We start from the raw sequence: 21,671 nt of genomic DNA on the forward strand, positions 1-21,671 counted from the left end.
AGCCAGCCTGGTAGTGCAGTTGGCTCTGGCTGGCTTCAGGAGCTGCTCGCTGCCATGGAGCCCGCCATTTTGCCTCTCTGGAAGTCCCCATATGATGTGTCTTGTGCCGTTGAACCAACCACGCAACATTCATTCCCTACTAATAAATCTACAACACTTAAAATATAAATCCGGGAACATTAAGTTAAATCCGGGGACGGATTTTGTCCGGCGACAGATTTGTAAATCTGGGGACTGTCCCCGGGAAACAGGGACATCTGGTAACCATAGGTTAGGGGTGCACATACGCCAATAAAGGAAAGGACTCTGGATTGAAATATGCTGCGGAAGCAGACAATCATATAACATAAACATAAATGAAATGAAAGGAGCCAGCAATTACATAAGCATGCAGTGATGCCATGCACTGTGCTTGGTAGTAAACGCAGTTGCGTCAGGGGCTGTAATTTACTTTGCAACCATTAATAGCTGAACTATTAGTTGATGAGAGTCTGCCTGACCTGTGCTGCAGGGTTAATCTTTTGCATTTGAATGGCACATTTTTTCCACTAGATAACCATCTCGCTTTCATTAATCATTTCCTCAGATCCCTCTTTCTCTTTTGGGGATCAGTCATTAAGTTGAGAATACAGTAATACTAAGTGGATGAAGGAGTGAATAGCATTGTGTAAATATGGAAGGGTTAATAGTTGCTGAAGAAGACTTATGTCTGGGACAGAAGTGTATTTACTTGGAAGTAAATGACTGGTGCAAATGCCTGGTTAGATATGCTGAATATCCTCTGAAGGGGGTGGGGGAGAGAAAGCTTTCAAGTCAATATAGGGACAAGGTTCAAAATGATTCAGATAAAATGAACTCTGCACATTTTCACGAACATTGGACACACCCTTGAGCCATTACAAAATGAATGTACAAGTCAATCTGGTCTGGGTCATGCCCCGAAAGTTCTTTGGAGATTTTGAGGTTGCACACATTCCTGTGTTATGTATGGACAAGGATACGATTGCTCAATAAGCTCATTTCTCTTTTTTCATCCCAGTCCTAGAATCCTAGAAATCCATAGTTGGAAGGGGTCACAAGGGTCATCTAGCACAACCCCCTGGAATGCAGGGATCTTTTTGCTCAACATGGGGCTCGAACCCACAACCCTGAAATGAAAAGTATCATGCTCTACCGACTGAGCTATCCAAAAACTGCAAGGGGGTTGCAAAGTGATGGTCTTATTATTTTATCTGAAGCATTTTTTTTTTTTTTTTACTTTGCTGATGTGCCACAAAAAAGACAGTTGACAGCCTTGCAGTGTTAAAGACAGGACACAAAAGGAAAAGGAGTTGTAGGGAGGAGGAGGTCTGGGAGTTGATAAACTCAGGCAACTCAGTCTTAGTTGTGGGGTTTTGTAATGACCCACTGGAAACAGTATTTGGGGAAAGGAAGAGCTGAAAGTTGTTGGTCTCTCACCTGAAGCCCTGTAGTTCTTTCTCGGTGGAATGGCTGCCATATTATGACAGTCATAGGAGGAGACTGATCTTTCAGCTGAGCCAAAGTCCCATTTCCTCCTTCTGTTATGATTAATCAAACTGTGATCATGGCAACTCTGCCTCAAATGAGTAAGACGTAAGAAAGACTTAAGTGTTGCATTAAATCCATTTGTTTGTTTTAGAGCCTCCCAGAGTGGTTTACACCCACCCACACCCCCAGTCCCTACCCGCAGGCTTACAATATTTATTTTAAAATGACACACAAGGAAAAAGGGACAAGAAGGGAAGAGGAAAAAAATCAAACGTCGGACACCAATTTCTAAATAGTTGTTCCTGCAATGACCATCTGGCACAGTGGGCTTTTAGCAAAGTTGGTGGAATGAGCCCTACTTGAGCTGTGCACTCATAAAACGTTATTCACGCGTAACATTCAAGTGTATGCAATCACTGGAACTGCACAGTTATTCTTATGTTCAAGTGTAAAGCCTGTGGATACCAGTTGAGCTGCAATGTTCTCATGTAATTTTCCGCAGCTGTGTGCGCTGCGGCTGTGGACACCTTAGCCGAGCTGTGCAAATCTACAAAGGGAATCTTCCTACGTCACACTCAATGAGCGTCTAATCCGTGTACACAAATGTCTGAGCGTCAGCCATCCCCGCCCCACGGCTGGTCCCTTTGCTAGGCGTGTTGCTAGGTCCTTAAAGGACTTGGGGCAGGGTCCCTTGCAACTCTGTAATTCTGTCATTTTGGGCAAAAAAAAAAAAAAGGAGTCATCGGAGAAAAAACGTGTCTGGGAAAAAGGCACGCCAATCGTGGACCATATAACTGAATGGGAGGGAGGTTTGGGTGCGGGGGGGGGGGGAGAAGGGCGGAGACGCGAGCATTCCATTGACAGCGAAGGCGCGAGCGTTCCATTGACGGGGGCCCGCCCCCCGCGCTCTAGAGAACCAGCCCGTCTCTCCCGGCATGCCCCGCGGCGAGAGAACCTCGGCGGAGAGGTCTGCGAAGAGTGTGTGTGTGTCCGCATGTCTGTCCGCGTGAAAGCGAAGAGGAGCATTGTGGGGGAGAAAAGCGAGGGCGGGGCCTACCAGAAAACCCGCATCTATAAATAGGCTGGTGGGAGTGGGGCGGAGCTTCCCCTTCCCAATCCGAGGAAACGGGGGAAAGGGGCGTTGGAGGGAGGAGAGCGAGAGGAGAAAGAAAGGCGAGCCAGCCAATCGCCGGCCGCCTCTTTGGCTGTCTCCCTCCGCCGGTTGGTCTCGCGCCGCTCAGTTGCCGGCTGCTCCCGCTCGCGTGACGACGACGACGACGACGACGCTGCTGCTGCTGCTGCTGCCGCCGCCGCCGCTCCTCCTCTTCGCCCGCCGCCGTCTCGCCCTGCTGCCGAGGCTCCGTCGCCGCCTGCGCTCGCCCACCGCCGCCGTCGCCGCCTCCATGGCCAACTACATCCACGTGCCGCCGGGCTCGCCTGAGGTGCCCAAGCTGGACGTCGTCGTGAGCGAGAGGGACCCCGCTTCGGGGGCGGGAGGCGGCGGCGGCGGAGATGGAGAAGGAGGAGGAGGAGGCGGCGGGCCCGGCTACCGCCGCGGGGCCCTCCGTCTCCTCAGCCAACTGAGGCCCGCCTGGAAGCCCGAGGAGGTGACGCTGAAGGTAACGGCTGAGGCGAAGCGGCTGAGGGCGGCTGTGAGGGGGGGAAAGAGAGGGAGAAGCGGGAGGAGGAGGAGGAGGAGGAGGAGGAGGGGGAGAGATGGCGGGCAGCCATTGTGGCGAGGGAGGAGTAGGAGCGGCGGCGGCGGCGGCTCTGTCTTTCTCTTTCTGTCTCCCCTCAGCGCTTCCCTCTTGAGGGGGAGAATGAGAGAGGGAGGGGGAGAGAGCGGCTCGGGCAGCCTCGGCTTCCATTCCGCTCGAAGGAGGAGCAGGCAGGTTGGGCGTGCGCGCTGTGCCCGTGCGCTTCCAACTCGTACATGGACTACACGGAGGCGCGCGCTCACACGCGCACGTTTCTGTGCAAGGCGGACGAGTCGGAACCCGAGCCGTGTTCTAATTATAGACCTGGGGGGGGAGGGGTGCGTGCTCGTATGGCGTGATACGCCTGTGTGTTAGAGAGAAGGAGAGAGCGCTTATATTCTAGTAACAGCTCAGATGATACACGATGGGGAGGAGTGTGTGTGTGAGAGAGCGATATGCCTGTGTGTAGTGTATGTATGTGACACATATGTGTGTGAGTGTGTGATACACGCATATTAAATACAAGTGTGTAATATGCTTGCACGTAATATATATGTGCATATATGATATGCCTGGGTTTAATACACTTGTGTGTAATATATATGTGTTTATGTGACATGGCAGTGTGTAATATACATGTGTGTGTGAGAGAGAGAGAGAAAGAGAGAGATACCTGTAGGTATGTTTGAGCTTTTATTTCAGCAACGTAGCTCAACGGATGCAGAATAGGGAGGAGTGCACGTGTGATACATCTTTGTATCTGACTGAGCTTGTACTCTGTTAATATAGCCTGAAGGATATAGGGCAGGGAGTTGCGTGTGTGTTGGTGAGCTTGTATTCTTGTAGTATAGCCTGAAGTCTTATGTGTACTTGTGGGTGCGTATACCATGCATATAGAGAAAGGGAGAATAAGCTTTCCCTGCTCACCATTCCTTAAAAAAAAAACCTCACCTCTTGCTTCTCTCTTTTCACAGGGTTCATCTCTTCTCTCTTGCTTTCCCCCTCCCAACCCGGTTTCATGAGGCTATGATTGTTTTAAAATGGGATCCACCCTGAACTGATTTTCACACTTAAAACATGCTAGTGTGCAGGAAGGGGGAAATGGAACAAGAGAGATTGGGGGCTGGGCTGGGTTCCTTAGTAATAATAATAATAATTTATTATTTGTACCCCGCCCATCTGGCTGGGTTCCATAAAAACCAAAAATACACTAGTATAGGTTGCCATGTAGGCTTTTGCAGTGTTATAGCTTGAGAGGCAAGGGGTTGCCATGTAGCAAGCACACAACATCCATACAAATCTCAGTTGAGGAAGTCAGCATTCTTTTCTCTCCTTGTCTTTCCAGAAAAACCATAAGAAAAACTTGAATTTCTCTGTCAAGTTTTAGCCCAAAGGGACAATATGCTGTGATGACAATATGTTCCTCCACCCTTTCCCCAAAGCACTTTTCTTTGTAGAGGGATTTAAGCGTTACAATAATAAAGCAGCAGGAGTTGAGTGAATACTCTTCTGTATTTTCTCTCAGAGAGCACATTGTAGTTATTCACCTTTTCCCTAAACATTGTCCCTGTCAAATCTTTCACACTCTACTGAATAATTAAGCATGGGGCAGCTTTAGGTTATCACTTTCACCTCAAGGAAAGGTGTTAATGAACTATTGCATTAATGCAGCACATAGGAAATAAAGGCTAGATCCTAAACATTCTGAAGGAGAGGATGAGTAAAGTGGCATAAGCTTGCATACAACTAAGTTAAACTCAGACCCACTGAAATTAATGAAGCAAGTTAGTCCTTTCCTTTCAATGGGTCTTCTCTCTGTATGGCTAGCATTAGATATAACCCCTTGTCTTCCTTTCTTGTCTCTCTTTCAAGTCTTTTCAGGGGCAAAGTCACCCTTCTAACCATTTTCTGCTTCAAAATGGGTGTTTACCCAATCTCAGAGGTTTTGCATTGTAGTAATAAACGTAGCATGTTAAGTTGATAAATTGAAATATCTATGTTAAATAGCTTTATTTTGCACTTTTTGGTGTATAGTTGCATTGTTTTAAAGTGTGGGAGGGGAAGGGTTACAAACAGAATATAGCTGATATAAAACATTATACAAATATAGTAATAGCTTTTAAAAAATCTACCCTGAATCTCTTGGATCAGGTAGGTTACAGGCAAACAGGTATGACAGTAGAGGGTCTTGGCTCCTTAGTTGGTCTTAATATTGGGACAGCTTGTGGTCTTCATAAAAGTTGCTTTGTAGCTGTTATTTAAAAATTTCAGCATTTGACTGGATTATCTTCCTGACGTGGGTGTTGCAGAGCTTATTCGGCTTCTTGGTTAGGGATGTTGAAGATCTGTTTATGCTAGCCGATGTTTGTACTTCTAAAAAATACACATCAGTGATGTAGGTTTATTTGGGAAATTTTCAGTTGGCAATGAGGGAAAAAATCTTATGCCTTGGAGTGATTTAATTTAGCTTGCCTTTTTAACATGTATTTAGTAAACAAATCATTATTAGTTTTTTGTCCCAGTATCTGAAACATTTTATTTTAGACTATTAATTCACATTTAATGTGGTTTAAATGTTTTTTTATTGGAATGCTTATGAAAATTCAAAATAGCATGTACTGCTCAAAAGTTAAGTTGCTGAAACTTGCTTACACTAAAATTTAGCAACTCAAAGAACTCTGACTTGCTGATGACAACTAATCTATTTCAGCAAAGTTCACTTCTTTTACACTTAGCTTGTCAGGGGCCTTCCAGTCTGATGTCACTACAGGCACACACACCCTATTACACATAAGTGACTTGTGCACAACTGCATATATACATGGTGCCAGGAAATACATAAATAAATAGGTAGATTCAAACCAGGAAATAGCAGGAGAGAGCTGGAAAATCCTAGTTGTTTGCAAGGAGACCTATCCTGGACTCTGAAGAGGACTTCAGTGAGGGCAGAGGAAGCCCCAGAGAGACCAAAGAGATTTGTTTAGATTGTTCTGCCTCCCCGCCTAGCAGCTGATTTCCACAGCAGCGCAGCAGCAGCCTCCCGCCCGCCCAAGAGCTTCAACTGTTGTTGAAGAGGGAGATGTGTGGAGAGAAAGCTGTAGAGCAGGAGAAAGGGGCTTTTAGAAGGTTCTGTCTACTTGCATGGTGTTTATTTATGTGCACGGGCGCCTGGAACATAACCCCCGCATAAGTACGCCTGTACTAAAACCTTTTAGCTTGGAATTTTACTTGACCTGCATGGCCAGTGTGGTGAATTCCATTAAAAATTGGATTCTTTTTGTTTCAATTTATTTACTTAAATATTACAAATACTTCCTCTCTAAATATATGTTGAAGGAGGTAGTGCAGTATTAAAATAAATAAGATCAACAGCTCTAAGCATGTACAAGAATTAAAAATCAATACAATAGATAATCATCCCAGATAAACTCTTCTAAAATAACATATTTATTATTTTTACTCTCCCCTTTGCCTACAGATCAGTGATATTTATTCTCACATGATTTCTAGGGATAGTCACCTAAAAACATTAATTACAATATTGTATTTGCAGTTTACATTATTACAAATTGAATTATGAAATACGTAGAAATGTTTCCATTTGAAAATAAATAAAAATTCTGCTTTGCAAAAATTTCTACCCCACATCAGTGACAGGGAGTATATATTATAATTATTACTATATTTATTTATACTCCATCTTTTTTCTTGTGGGACTCAAGACAGTTTACAGATAAATATTAGAACTGTTAAAAACATAGAAAATAATCATTAAAAACAATTAAATACATATATCTTAACTCTATTAAAACCATAGCAGTGATTATAATAAAAATAGCATGGCACTAGTCATTTCATTAAAAACTGTCAGTTTCCAAAAGCCTGTTAGAACAAAGTCTTCACCTAGTTCCAAAGCCCTCTCCTTCATTCCTACTAAGCATGCCTGTGAGGGTGGTCTCACTAGAAAGAGTAAATAGTGGTTAAACAGCTTAAATTTCAGTGGTACCTTGGTTAAAGAACAGTCCAGTTTACAAACAATTCACGAACTCCGCAAAACTGGAAGTAGTGTCCTGGTTTGCGAACTTTACCTCAGTAAGAACGGAATCTGAACGGTGGAAGGGTGCCGGTGGCGGGAGGCCTCATTAGGGAAAGCGCGCCTCGGTTTAAGAATGGTTTCAGTTTAAGAATGGACTTTCAGAACAGATTAAGTTTGTAAACTGAGATTAGTTTTGGCCTAGAGGTTATGTACAGTATAGCATTTCTGATTAGGTATGATTCAAATAGAATATTCTAGAACAGGAATGTACACACTTGTCTCTGGAAATTAATAATATTTCCATACAGCCCTTCATCTGAGAATCACAGGGTGGTTTACAATATAAAACCACAAAAATTAATGGAGTTTCCTCCTGATCATTAGGACGCATGTCTTTAGCTGTAACATCCAATTCATTGTTTGACATGGATTATACTTGACTGGAAGTAGTTGCCCAATTCATATGTTGTAGCAAGCTGTTAGAGAAAATTAGACATGGGGGAGGCAATCCACAGAGAGGGGGAAAGTATAGAATGGGGTGCATGAGTCCATGGCACATTCTCAATCCTCAAATCATGATTTGAAGGATTCTCCTCATCTACACGTTACAGTAAGCCCGTGTGCACTGTTCAAATTGGGTCCTCTGTGGCTAAGAGGAAACAAACCACAGTGCTGGCTTAGTTTTGCACGAGAAACGAGTGCTTGTGCTTCAAACTATGAGAGAAAGTTGAGTACAAATGCTGCTCAGTCACTGTGAGGCATAGTTTGTGACTGTGGCATTCCACAATGCATGAGTCAGTCTGTTTGAATTGAGCCATAGTGAATTAAATGTACAGTGGTGCCCCGCAAGACGAATGCCTAGACGAAAGGGTTTTCCGTTTTGGAGGTGCTTCGCAAAACGAATTTCCTATGTCTTGCGAGTTCCTGCGGGTTTTTTTTCCTCCCCCCCCCTTTTTCTAAGCCGCTAATCCGCTAAGCCGTCAATGGGCTTGCTTCGCAAGACGAAAAACCGCTAGACGAAGAGACTCGCGGAACGGATTCTTTTCGTCTTGCGAGGCACCACTGTATTTATCTAGGGTATGTATCCAGGATGGATGACTAGCCTTGGAGAAATGGAGCAGTTCACGACTACTGCCAGACCACTTGATTTCTATATTGGTCATGCCTGAAGAAGCGTTGCCTTCTGAAGCATTATCAACTGAAAAGTGTAGTGGCCAGTTGACTTCTGTGCTGCCAGAAAACAAGAGGTTTTGCTTTCTCTAGCAAGGAAGCCAAGCAGGTTGGTGAATGAGGGACGTGCAATCCTTCTCCCTCGCTGCAACTATTATAGGAGCCAAGTGAGCTGGCAGAGAAGGTACAGAGCAATCCATTCCTTCGATACCATCCCATTCGGTTACTGGAATAGAATTCTGTGTCGTCATCTTGGAATTTCTAGTTACCATATACAGGTATCTTGTGATTTAATATAGGTAAAGGTAAAGGTAAAGGTACCCCTGCCCGTACGGGCCAGTCTTGACAGACTCTGGGGTTGTGCGCCCATCTCACTTAAGAGGCCAGGGGCCAGCGCTGTCCGGAGACACTTCCGGGTCACGTGGCCAGCGTGACATCGCTGCTCTGGCCAGAGCCGCACACGGAAACGCCGTTTACCTTCCCGCTGGTAAGCGGTCCCTATTTATCTACTTGCACCCGGAGGTGCTTTCGAACTGCTAGGTTGGCAGGCGCTGGGACCGAGTAGCGGAAGCGCACCCCGCCGCAGGGATTCGAACCGCCGACCTTTCGATCGGCAAGCCCTAGGCGCTGAGGCTTTAACCCACAGCGCCACCTGCGTCCCATGTGATTTAATATAAGGCTGCAATAAATGGATTTGTTTCAGATATAAACTCCTGAAATAGATAGTTTTCTGTCTGGTACTTTTCTTTATGCAGTACAAATTTGCATTCTCAAACAGGTGGTCTTCATTCACACTTCAAATATGTATTTTGAATATGTACTTGAAAATGAGTGCATTTTCACTTAATTTTACAAGCAGTGTTAGTTGGCGCCATCCCTGATGAATTAGTTGTATGTGGTTCACATTGCTATTTTCAGTGAGGACTGCTGCTCTTCATTGTGCATGTTGAGAAGAAGGCACTAAATAGTAATTATCTCATTTTTCTTAGTGTTGCGTGAGGAAGAATGACTATTGTGTTGCCTTTTTGAAAAGGATACTTTAACCAACTATTTCTGTTAAAGAAGTAGCAAATAGTTACTTGAAGCTCTGGTCTATCTCTTTCTCCTAGAAGTTTGGAACTTCTGCTGAACAAACATAATGGCTAGTGCCCATGTAGAGGTGAATCTGGTTGTGAGCTGTTTTGAAGAACACACCCATCGATCATATGTGATTTGGTTGACACAACCTACCAAACAAAAATTGAGTAGAATAATTAGAAGACCGAATATAAAATTAGATGAATTAAGGGCTTACATCTAAGCAATAAAATTCAACAGTTTGCAACAGGATAAATGCTTCTACAGCTGATTTAACTAACAGTATTATGTAGTACACCGACAACTTTCAGCTGTTGGGACAGATTACTCCATAATAGAACAGAAGTCATAAAACCTAGTTTGAGAAGACCCTTGGCTGAATGCTTTAAATTTGATATGTGCTTGTGCTGTTCCTTATCTCATTTTATTATTTTTTTATATATGGTTACAGGTTTTCTAAAAATGCTTTATACGCTGTTGATGTTTGGGGGTGTTTACTTTGTGAGCCACTCAGTTGTATGACGAGGAGAAAGTGGTATAAGATTTTTTAAAAATGTAAATATATATATATATATATATATATATATATATATATATATATATATATATATTGTGTGTAAGATTAGTACAGCCTGGACAACTGAGGGAAGACTAGTTCACTCAAGACCAGGCCATGGAAGTTGAGTGTTTTTTGCATGCTATATTCTGAGTGGGTCTTTTATTGTAATATAGATTATGAAAGTGCCAACAAATTCTGGTAATACGAATGTGAAACTGAAGAGGGAAACAGCACTTCCTCCAGTTGTATTGTTTTGATATCTTTTAGTGAACCGTGTCTCTACCCTGTAGAATTTTCAGAAATGGCTATTCCTAAACTAAACTGCAGCAAGTTAGCCGAAGGTTGGCATACTAGCTCCATTGTAGAGGGGTGTTCTGTTTTGTTTTTTACTTAGCAGCAGCATTATATTGCAGCTTCAAGTTTCACTTAGCCGGTGTACTAATTACTATTTTGGAGTTATGTTAAGCTTTGGCATTCGCCTTTTAAAAGTCTAACAATTATCAACTCAGGTAGGTAGCCATGTTGAAACAAAATAAAAAAATTCATTCCAGTAGCACCTTAAAGAGCAACTAAGTTATTGGTATGAGCTTTTGTGTGCATGCACATCAACTCAGTGGATTATCTTTAATTACAGCCATTGTCATTCGTTACAGTTTAGAAAAGAGCTTGACCTATTACTACATTCCTTTTTTCTAAGGCTGCTGTCCTACACACACTTAACTTTTGAGTAGATCTGAGTATAGGTCTGTAAGCTGTTTTAAATAGTTCTTAATATTGTTTTTTTAATTATTATTTTAAAAAAACCTGCTGTAACCTACTCTGGGACCTCAGGTTTTTGAATGTGCCCTTGAGTTCAAAAAGGTTGGCTGCCTCTAGGATGCACACTCAAACTAGATGTGGTCACATGACTTCCTGGCTTGCATGATACACTGTCATTTTCAGTGACTGTTACCCAGCTACTTTTTTTTAACATTCAGAGCTCAATTCTAGAACCTGGAGTTATGGACAAATCTTTCATGTAGTTCTATGGTTTGGGATCTATTCTCCAGTGATCTGACTTTTTGAGACTTCCGTTACTAAGATTCTTTTCTTGTGCTTGTCAACTATGGTCTTGTTCTGTTCACTTGCACCTTAAACCTTAGTATGTAATTCCTGTCAAATTATCTGGCTTCCTGCTGTGTTTGCATGAGAGCTGATACTCATTAGTTTTTTCACACCAGACATTTTGTTTAGCAGCACAAGTTTCTACTATGGCACCGACAATTCACTTACTTCTACTTAGATAACTCTTAACCATAACCTTTTTGATGTAAAAATAAGACATTTCTCCTTTCCATTTTGAAAATACAGGTACTATTAATAAAAAAGAAGAGATTATTGCTAGAATGTTAATAGAATACTTGAATTGGTAAATAGTTCAGTGACATGTATTTTATGACATTATGCAACAGCTATTTTGTAATCTAGATTAGAATCATCTGGTCATGTGACATAATGTGACAAACTATGAGGCCTGGAGCAACTACATAGTAATCACCCTATGAAAACTGAAGCATGTGCTTTATGATCCTTTATAAGCAAATGGCTATAGCACTCTGTTTCTGGATTGTTGTATAATTTGGTTTGCATGGGTCTGGGTGCTAGAGAAAGTAATTTAGATCTAGATTTTGCTGTTTTGCTTTTAAACAGAATTGTTTGCACATTGGCACACTGAGGAGAAATGAATGACTTAAAAGTCTGACCCTTTAGCTTCAGCAATTAAAGCATTAGGATAAGTATGAAATTTATGGAGATGAGATTCTAATCCTCTTTCAAAGTATTGCTGCTGGTTGTCTTTTAAGAGTATTACAAATCCATGTAGAAATACCAATTAATTAAACCCCATCATTGTTTTAAATGCTTTTGTAGTTGTATCCTTACAATAACCCTGTGGCTTGGCTAGGAGACCCTGGTTCATAATCATAATAATGACTGTTAAAGCAGAGAACTGATTTCTGATCCAGGTAACTCACCTCATGTGCTATAGCTACCAATAAAATGGGTAAAACACCTGCATTTTAATTTGGATGAAGTACTGCTTGTGTCATAGGCGTAATTTTTGTGAGTGCACTTGAAATTGGCTTGCTTTGTTGGACAGATTTGGCACTTGCACAGTGTAGACAGAACTGCAGTTTGAGGTGTTGTAACTTAGTTGTACAGTGAATCACTAATCACCCTCCCCACCTTGGCTCTCCATGTCCTAAACATCTGTTTTGTGGAATAACTTTGTTACCAGCAGTCAGCAAAGCGTGAAGTTCATGTACTTAAAAGATTTACTGAAAAGGCAATGGAAGATTGCTGAGTATATTCAGCAAAGTCCCACAGTGACATCCAGTGTCTAAAATATGCAACTGCAGGAAAGAAAATATTAACATAAATAACGGAGCAGGGTGCACAAGGGCTAAATGACCCACAAAAAGTGTGTGTGTGTGTGTGTGTGGCCAGCCGTATGGCCCAAGAGATACTTTTGTAATCATGGATTTGATTGTCACCCAACCCAGTCTTCACCTTCTCAGGCCCTCACCCAACTCACTTCTATCACCTCACTTCATTTTCTGTGGAGAAGAACCTTCTACCTGCTTGTGCTTTCCCAGAGTGGGCTGCAGTGTCTGGAGGACTCTTGAGGGCTGGATGGAATCAGGCTATAGGCTCCTCACCCATGCATTAGAGTACTTTATTTTTGGTACTGTTCTGTCAAACAAGACTTGTCAACCTTGTGGCCCACTGACTTTGCACTGTCTTATTCAGGTGTTTCACACAAAATGGCCATTGTGGTAGAGTGAGTACCACGGATTTGGACTGAGGAGACCAGGGTGCAAATGGACATCATTGGACTACTGGGAGGATAAAATGGGGTACCACTATATATACAGTAGCACCATGACATACTCAAAGGATGGGTCCTTGCCCTGATAGATAGATAGATAGATAGATAGATAGATAGATAGATTCTTTATTGTCATTACACAAGTGCAACATTGCACAGTGCAACGAAATTGGATGTCATCCCTTAAAAAAACAACAAAAGCAAAACAGCAACAACAACCAAACAAACCACATTCCAGCCACACCCACACCCACACCCATCAAACTCCCAGGTCACACTATCGAGTTACAGCATTCAAAAAGGCCACAGCTCTTGGATAGAAACTATTTTTCAGTCTATTTGTCCTTGACTTGATGTTTCTATATCTCCTGCCAGAAGGCAGTAGTGCAAACAGACTGTATCCCGGGTGAGATGCATCCTGCAGGATGTTGTTTGCTTTCCTAAGACAACGGGAACCGTACAGTTCTTTCAAAGATGACCCCATAGTTTAAATTTATATGGAGGCAAGGGATAAGAGATAAGGGTCACCAAGGGTAAATGCGTGCATTTGTAGTTAGACTTTATTTCATTTGTGGATGGGGATTTAAACCTTAATGGAAAGTCTTAGGTTTGAGGAAATTCTGGGAGGAAGTTAAAGACATAGGCAGCAAGTGAGAATTGAGCAGTTTTAGGACCACTTCAAAATGGCTGAAAGTGGTAGAGCTTAGAAAATGAAGACTGCATTTTGCAGTTTCCCATAAGTAGCTGTTGAATTGTTTTCAATTTCATACTATCAGCTAGTTTTGGATACAGTCCACAATGGGGGTGGGGGGAAGCATGCAAGAAATATTTAGGGTGGAAGGGACTAGCACAACTGTGGTCTTCACAAGACAGGGCTCATCAAAATTGTTAGTAATACATTTTGCAGGCAGTGTTAATGTAGCAATTGTTTAAACATTGATAAAGATTGAAGTTACCCCTTCCTTGGAACCGGCAGTACTCCTCCGTTAACTTGACCTCCCTGGCTCATAGATATTAGAGCAAGAAAAATGGCGCTTGAGTCAGAATTGACTGCATTAACTTAGATTATTTCTATGCATGTAGAATTCCTTAATGTATGTCATTAATCACATTAGTAATTCAGCAATTCATATCATATTTTTGTATTCCATGTTGCTCATTTTAATTTCTGGTCTGTGTAAGGGCATAAATTCCAAATAAATATGCAATATAGCTTAAAATCATTATCTTAATGTCTATTATTAGTCTGCCTCTGCTGTTAACTTTATGAGCAGGACTTTTCATGTGTTTCATTCTGTAATTCATAGTGTCTTCAGCAACTTCTTCAGGCAGCGTCATGCCCTGGTAAACATGCCATTATATTAGGCAATACAGTTTTTGCATTGGAATATATTATTTTATTCTAGGAAATACTGTGTCATGCTTGAATATTGATCCCTTTTTGTGGGTGTGTAAAAGATTGTGTATCCTGGGCCCTATACTGTAGCTAACATGACAGTATAGTTCAAGAGATAACAGAAACCAAAACAGCTGTGTGTAAGCATCAATCCATCAGTGAGAAACTATACAAAAATACATGCTAATGAACATGTTTTCAATTTCATCCTAAATAAATTCAACCACATGGCATATACAGCTGTTTGGAATATAAAATCCAAGGAGCTAGAGGTGGGGTGGTGACCCTGGGTGAGGGAGCAGTTTTTCTGTTTGTGGAAGACTTCACTAATTTATGCTACTGACTGCTAGAAACCTGATTATTATTTTTTAAACTAGCTTATCAGTGTGGTTAAATATCTCTGCATAGCTTTTGTGAATGCAAAAAATGTCAACTCAGTTCATTTAAAATGTTTTCTTGTGTGGTCTTGTAACACTTGGGGAGTTGTGTTTTATCTTGTACTAAGAGTTTGCTGCTCTTTGTGTTTTATCTTGTACAAAGTTTGCTGCTATGAGGAGTACATAAGTATTGTCATTCTGTAGCTGGTGAAACATCTGTCTAGTCCATCATCCTGCCACTATAAGGAACAATGGTTGGCAGCCCTGGGGAATGTGCCAGGGGGTGGGGTGACAATAGCCACTCTGTGTGTTCCTAGCATCTGATGCTGGACTTGCAATGTCTCTGAACAGAGACTCTATTTTCAGTTATCCCAGCTAATAGCCATTGTTGACACATCCACTTGTCTGTTCTAAGCTAGTGGCAGTCAGTACATCTTGTGGCAATGAACTACAAAGCTAACTGAGAAGTACTTCCATTCCAATGTGTAAAGATAATATTTTCTTCTTTGGAAGACATTTGCAAGATGGCCACTTGGACTTATCCCTTTGTATTTATCATTACTACAAAGTAGACAAGTTTGGCTTGACCAAGGTATCCTTTCATCACAGGAGAATACTCCAGCACTCACTACAAGAGGAGGTTGTCTTATTTGTCTCTGGAGAGACTGCTTCTGAGCAACCACCTCTTTTGACCAAGAATGAAGAGGTGGACTTGCCATAAAGGGTTCTTGTTGGCGATGAGTGCAGCATATGGGCCTGTCCTGCAGGTCTAACCTGAATTTGTGTGGATTGGTGGGATGCATTTGTGCACTCACCCCTGAGAGAGTAGTCAGGTACTCATTGACAACCTTCCTTGGAGTATTTTGGTTGTCTTGTTCTGTCCTCCTGCTGTGGGACTGAATCTGTCAATCACCAAAGGCAGGCACAGCATTGTGGGAAGCAGACTCTGCCATGGTGCATTGCAGCATGTCAGTCTGTCCTGCCTTCGCGAAGGAGCACCTGTTCTCACTCTTGTGAAACAGGAAGCCATGAATGACTATAGCTGTTCCTGCTTTATCTGTAAGCCGTATTGAGGCCCTGTTAGGGGAAATAGGGGTATAAATAAATATACAGTAGTGGTGGTTGTGGTAGTAGTAGTGATAGTAGTAGTGATAGTAGTGATAGTAGTAGTAAGTTTTAATTAAAATAAATCTAAATTACTCTTCCTTACAGGTATTTACAGATGGAATCACCAATAAGCTTATTGGCTGTTACGTGGGTGAGGAAATGGATGATGTTGTCCTTGTTAGAATTTATGGAAATAAAACAGAGCTGTTAGTTGATCGAGAGGAAGAAGTGAAGAGCTTCCGTGTGTTGCAGGCCCATGGCTGTGCTCCACAACTTTACTGTACTTTCCGCAACGGCCTGTGCTATGAGTTTATGGAAGGCGAAGCACTGGATCCAGAACATGTGTGCAACCCAGAGATTTTTCGGTAAGCCCTTCAGCACTCTTTCTTCTAAAGAGTGATGTTAGGTATATTCCCATGCTGCATATTCCATAGGGCTCTCTGGTGCCTGATGCCCCATTCCTGAGACAGTGCTATTTTTGAGGATGAATAGATACTTAGAGGATTGACCGTAAGTATAGGCAGCTGATACAATATTGTATTGTATTGTTACCCAGCCATTCCTCTATTTGTTGGCTAAAACACTGGCTCATGCTGTGGTCACCTGCCATCTTAACTACTGTAACTTTCTTTTTTCTGACATGCTTTTGTTACTTCTCTGTCCGTAATGGCTGCCAGAGCAATTCAGTTGCCATTGTTCGAACCAGGTGGCACATCCATTTCAAATGTCTTTACTGGTTCCCCATTGCTTCGGCCTCTGACACATTTAACGTAGTCTTTCCTTGAAGTCTCTTCATGCACTTGCCCCTCCTTAATTTTCTTAATCTGTCTTGCAATGTGTTCTTTCCATTGTTTCTCTAGTTTGGCCATCCTCTGTCACCCAAAGATATCTGATTGTTTGCTTATTCTGTCTTTTTCTATCCTTCCTTGTTCCCAGACCTTTTCCAGAATAATCTGCATGGGACATTCAAACGTGACTATGTGGAACATAATAGACATTGATACAATTACTTTTTCAAATTTGCGAGATTGGCTTTCCCAGCCTGATGAACTCCAGATGTTCTGGCCAAAACTCCCATCAGCCCCAGACAGCTTGGGTAAGGGAAGATGGGAGTTGTCCAAAACATTTGAAACCAGATTGGGGAACCCTGTATTAGACTATTGTGAAGGCAGTCTGTCCATCTTGAGCACTTCAGCCTGTGATGGCTCTAGGAACATTGTGGCACACTTGAGACTTAATTGGTTTTTCCTCTCTTCTCTGACAACTATTTAGGGCCAGATTTCTTACATTTACAGGAGATTTTAAAGTTTCATTTTACTTTTGACTGGCAGCAGGGCCAATTTGATGACTTTGTGATTAGTAGAGCTGTTCAGTCATCAGGCTTGTTCTTCAGACCACTGGAAGAAATGCTGCTCTCAGTTTCATTAAGATTGGTGATAGTTTGCATTTTAGAGGGAACACTCCACAAGAGAGGGTGTTCGAAAAAGGGTAAGAGGCTGCCATCTCTGCAGGCAACAGGTGACATAACTGGGCTCCTGAGCCCCACAGGTGTGACGCAGAAAGATTGTAGTTGTTTAAGGGAGCCATGGACTCAAAATGGCTCTAGCCGTTACAAATATCCAGGTTTCTTCCATGCTAAAGCCTTAGAACCGACTGAACCATCAAGGACCATGGAAACATCCTAAGCAATAAGCAAAGTTTTTGAAGTTACTGCCAGAGCAGAAACTTAGCAAAATGTGGTGCTGATGGACAATAATTGCTGTTCTAAAGATGTCAATAATGAATGATCTTGCTTTATGGAGCATTTAATCTGCCTGTTAACATAATCCTATTCAGCTCCTTCAGATTCATGTATATCACTGTATTTCAGTGTAATTTATCATATTTAGCACATCGGCTCATAACATTTTTGGGGGTCACAGATGCCTTTGAGAATCTGAAAGCTATGAACCTCCTCCCCATATCCCCCCAACAAGAGCAATTTTCAAAGTAACAGGGAGGAGATCTCCCCTTTTGTGCTCAGTTCATGGACCTGCTAGGGTCCATGGACCACAGGTGAGAAACGCCTGTTTTTTTGCAGACAAGTAGAAACAAATAGAAGAATTTTAGGAAAGTCGTCATTTATTTTATATTTATATCAAAATTATAAACATTTTTTGCACCCAATTGGCTTTTAAGGTAATATATTGGAAAAATTAAAATTTGATTGAATTTATAAACCAATTGCACAATGTCTTGAGTACAGAAATATAGTAAGTTCAAAAAAAAAGCAAACACAAAAACCAGGAGCCTAATTAGTAAGACAGCTAGCCAGGATATTATGCATTTCTAAATGAGATGGTCTTTACCAGCTGCTGAAGGGACAGTGCTGGACAATGCCTCCTTGGGGAGGGAGTTCACATTTTGGACGCTGCAGTCAAGAAGGTCCTGTCCAGTGTTTGGTTCATCATACTTCTTGAAGGCAGTGGGACGCTACACAGCCTCCCAGGAAAGGCTTCATGAACAGGTGTGAAAGTGTAGGAGGCCCTGTAAATACCTCTGTTCTAAACAATTTAAAGCTTTACAAGAGATGGTGAGGATCTTGAATTGGGCGCAGAAACAACTAATTCTGATCTCACACTAGGGAGCAAGATACTCCGAAAACAGGCCCACACTGGCGCTGTGGCCTCCAACTGCAGTTTCAAAAAGTTGATCCACATAGGGTTTGTTGCAGTAGACTAACCTGGTTGTGTTTTATGCCACAGATACCACTTGAGCACCCAGGAACATTCTCAGTCTGCATACTGGATCCTTCAAGAAATCATATCCTCAGCCAGAACTGACTGTACACCTAATCCCAGATCAGTTTTCCTACTCATGTTTTTGAATTAAGTCTCAGCCTACTTAGCCTAGCCTCATGACCTCAGCTTCCAAGAAACAGTCACTGAATTTTTGTGTGTGCTTTAAAATAATAAAATATATATTTTTATACCCCACCCCTTCTCTCACGACAGCCCAGGGTGGCAGACAGTAAAAATGAGGTGTAAAAAGCAAAATTTGAACCACAATACAAAATGCAGAGAACAGTAATAATTAATATTAATTATGCAAATGGTGTCACGCCAAAGGCCTGCTGGAACAAATAGGTCCTAAGCTGCCATTTAATAATGACCACATTTCGTTACCTCCTCCCACCCTATTAATGTGCTTCTAATAGATTCTCTGTGTTCCGAGCTGAAATAATGTATTTGTAATTATACAAAGGATTTATTCTGGTATAAATTTCACTTTATTGCAGGCTCATAGCCAGACAGCTTGCTAAAATACATGCTATTCATGCTCACAATGGATGGATCCCCAAGTCTAACTTGTGGTTGAAGATGGGAAAATACTTCTCTCTCATTCCAACAGAATTTGCTGATGAGGAGTTGCACAAAAGGTGAATGCCTATTCTTGTTTCTATGATTGTAGCGTTCTAAAGCTTGTTAATGAAGATGGAAGCATTAAACTGATTGTACCCATGTTCATTTCAAAAATGTAAAATATATCCATAGCGCTTTTCATGTTGCTTAGGGGATTTTAACCTGGGAACCAATTTCCCCACTGTGGAAGGATGTGAGGGTCCAGAATTGGCCTCCACAGTCACGGACTGTGTTAAAACCGTGTTTATGGAAGACAATATTACTCGGCTACTAGTGATCGCCAAAGAAGAAGAAGAAGAAGAAGAAGTTGTTGTTTATTGAATAAAATGGCTGAAATAATGAGAGAATGGAGAAAACCACATTTCTGATTAAAGTGTTGAGAACTGTTTTCTGTTGGTGCTGTCTGAAAGTTTTGAAATTATTATTTACACATGTACCCTCCCTTTTCTTAAACTCAAAAGGTTTATAGCTGATGTACCAAGTCCTCAAATCCTTCAAGAGGAAATGGCATGGATGAAAGAGAGACTGTCCAACCTGGGTTCCCCAGTGGTACTTTGTCACAATGATCTGTTGTGTAAAAATATAATCTACAATGGAAAACAAGGTAGGTATTGAACACAGCTGTAAGTAACCTTTAAGGCTTGTTTTGTATTGCTTAATACACAACAGTAAATTGTGGTGGGTGGATAATGACAGCTGTACTTCGTTTTAAATAACATCTAACTATTTATACTTTATTACCATTTGTTGCTTGATGCAAACTTTGTGTCATAGCAGTTGTTGTATAGAATTGTTGCTGATAACTATAACTGATACTTTAATTAATATTTAATAGTTTACAGAAAAAAATAATTTTTACCATAATAATTTTATTATTCCACTGTGTTGACAGCAGAAATTTCAAGCTGAATTGTTGTTGTGTAACTGTCCTTGATCCAGATTTTACTGTTTCAAACAGCCTTGGGAGCAAATGTCTCCAGGTTACTGTGTATTATCTTTGTATTCTGATTTGTCAGATATATTGATGACACCGAGGAATTCTACATGATGAATTCTACATGGTGAAGTATCTGGAAAGATACTTTCCAAGGCTCTCTTTATACGCTGATGATGAGGTACATAGGTATCTTTAAAGTTGAAGATTTGTTTGTAAATATATTTGAGGTCAGAGGTATTCTGAAGACTGGGAAATTGGATTTGTTTTCATTGTCAGTTTCAACTGTTTGTGTTTGAATAAATGAATCACCTATAGCTTATTAATTTTGGTGATGTGATAAATTTAGTTATTATATTAAACATTTTAAACCCCTTTAAAAGTAACATTAGAAATGGATATTCTTTGCCCTTTGGGGAGTGGTTTTTCCTCTCTTGCTGGTATTAACCATGTGTTTGTGTTTTGTGTGCACCAGTACAAAAAATGGTCCTATTATAAACTAGAGATTGCAAGCATGGTTTGAAACTTGTAATCCGTGTTTATAATATTGTTTGCATAGACCTTGTAACAAAACCATAGTTAATTCTAGGAAAAGAACGGGAAATAATTCTGGGTGCGGGCGGAAATGTGAATACCCAAGGCTGAGTTCTGATTTGCAAAAGATATCTTGCAGGGAACCAGCATTTCCTGTGCTCCAATTTTGTCTGAGCTTAATCAAACTGGTATGTTCATATTGAAGGGAATGCAGCATTTAGGAACTAGAAATTTGGATTTATAGAATATTGTTTTAAAACAGATAAATTTATCAGGAAGTTGGCATGTTGAATGTGACCCAAATAAATTATTTGAAAGGAAACTGCACACAAAGATAGGTATTTTAAATATATTTCCTCTACAACAGTTCCCACAGCTGTTGAGGCAAGCTTCTCCTTTAAAAACAAACAAACAGAAACCAAACTAGACTAGCATTTGAAATTTCCAATTTCCTGGCACTAGAGGCATGTCTCTCTCTCTACCTTCAGTGTGGTCAAGTAATATTCTCCTAAGGTTGTGCAAAAAATAATAGTATGCATGTCATGCTATTCAATGTATTTTGCATGGCTACACTGCTCATTTGTTTTTTCTGCCTTCCCATTCTAAACAATCAAATGCCTTCCAAACTTTTTATGAAAGGTGTAACATTGGCTCTTCCTGGGGGTCTATATATGTTGTGCTGCAATGTGTATTACCACAAGGGTCCTTTGCCCACAGATGAGTCTAAGAGAAAAAAATATGGCCATTTGGGAGGCTTTTCTAGATCACACTCCTTGGATTTTACTTTGCAGTCCTAAAATATTTTGAAAAGAGATATGTAAACCTAATCGAATTATGTGTGAATTATTCAAATTTGAGAAAAGTGACTTTTCTGCATAGGCACTTTGTTATTATTTATTAAATTTATGTACCACTCTTCATCTGAAGATAAAAGGGCTGTTTACAACATACTGGAACCATTTTTACTAAATACCCCAAGACAAAAAGTTCAGAATTGAACACTGTCAG

General features: G+C 41.2%; 1 protein-coding gene across 1 annotated transcript in view; it reads left to right on the forward strand.

The window, feature by feature from the left end:
* Window positions 1–2,499: 2,499 nt before the first annotated feature.
* Window positions 2,500–21,671, forward strand: part of ETNK1 (ethanolamine kinase 1) — a 35,408-nt gene continuing 16,236 nt past the window's right edge. Inside the window, exons 1-4 of the mRNA XM_079992935.1 lie at window positions 2,500–3,128; window positions 15,900–16,159; window positions 19,072–19,212; window positions 19,657–19,799. Coding sequence (XP_079849061.1) covers window positions 2,913–3,128; window positions 15,900–16,159; window positions 19,072–19,212; window positions 19,657–19,799 — 760 coding nt within the window. The 5' untranslated portion in view covers window positions 2,500–2,912. The remainder of the gene's footprint in view (window positions 3,129–15,899; window positions 16,160–19,071; window positions 19,213–19,656; window positions 19,800–21,671) is intronic.

This window comes from Podarcis cretensis, assembly GCF_951804945.1.
Source record: "Podarcis cretensis genome assembly, chromosome: 10".
Taxonomy (NCBI): Eukaryota; Metazoa; Chordata; class Lepidosauria; order Squamata; family Lacertidae; genus Podarcis; species Podarcis cretensis.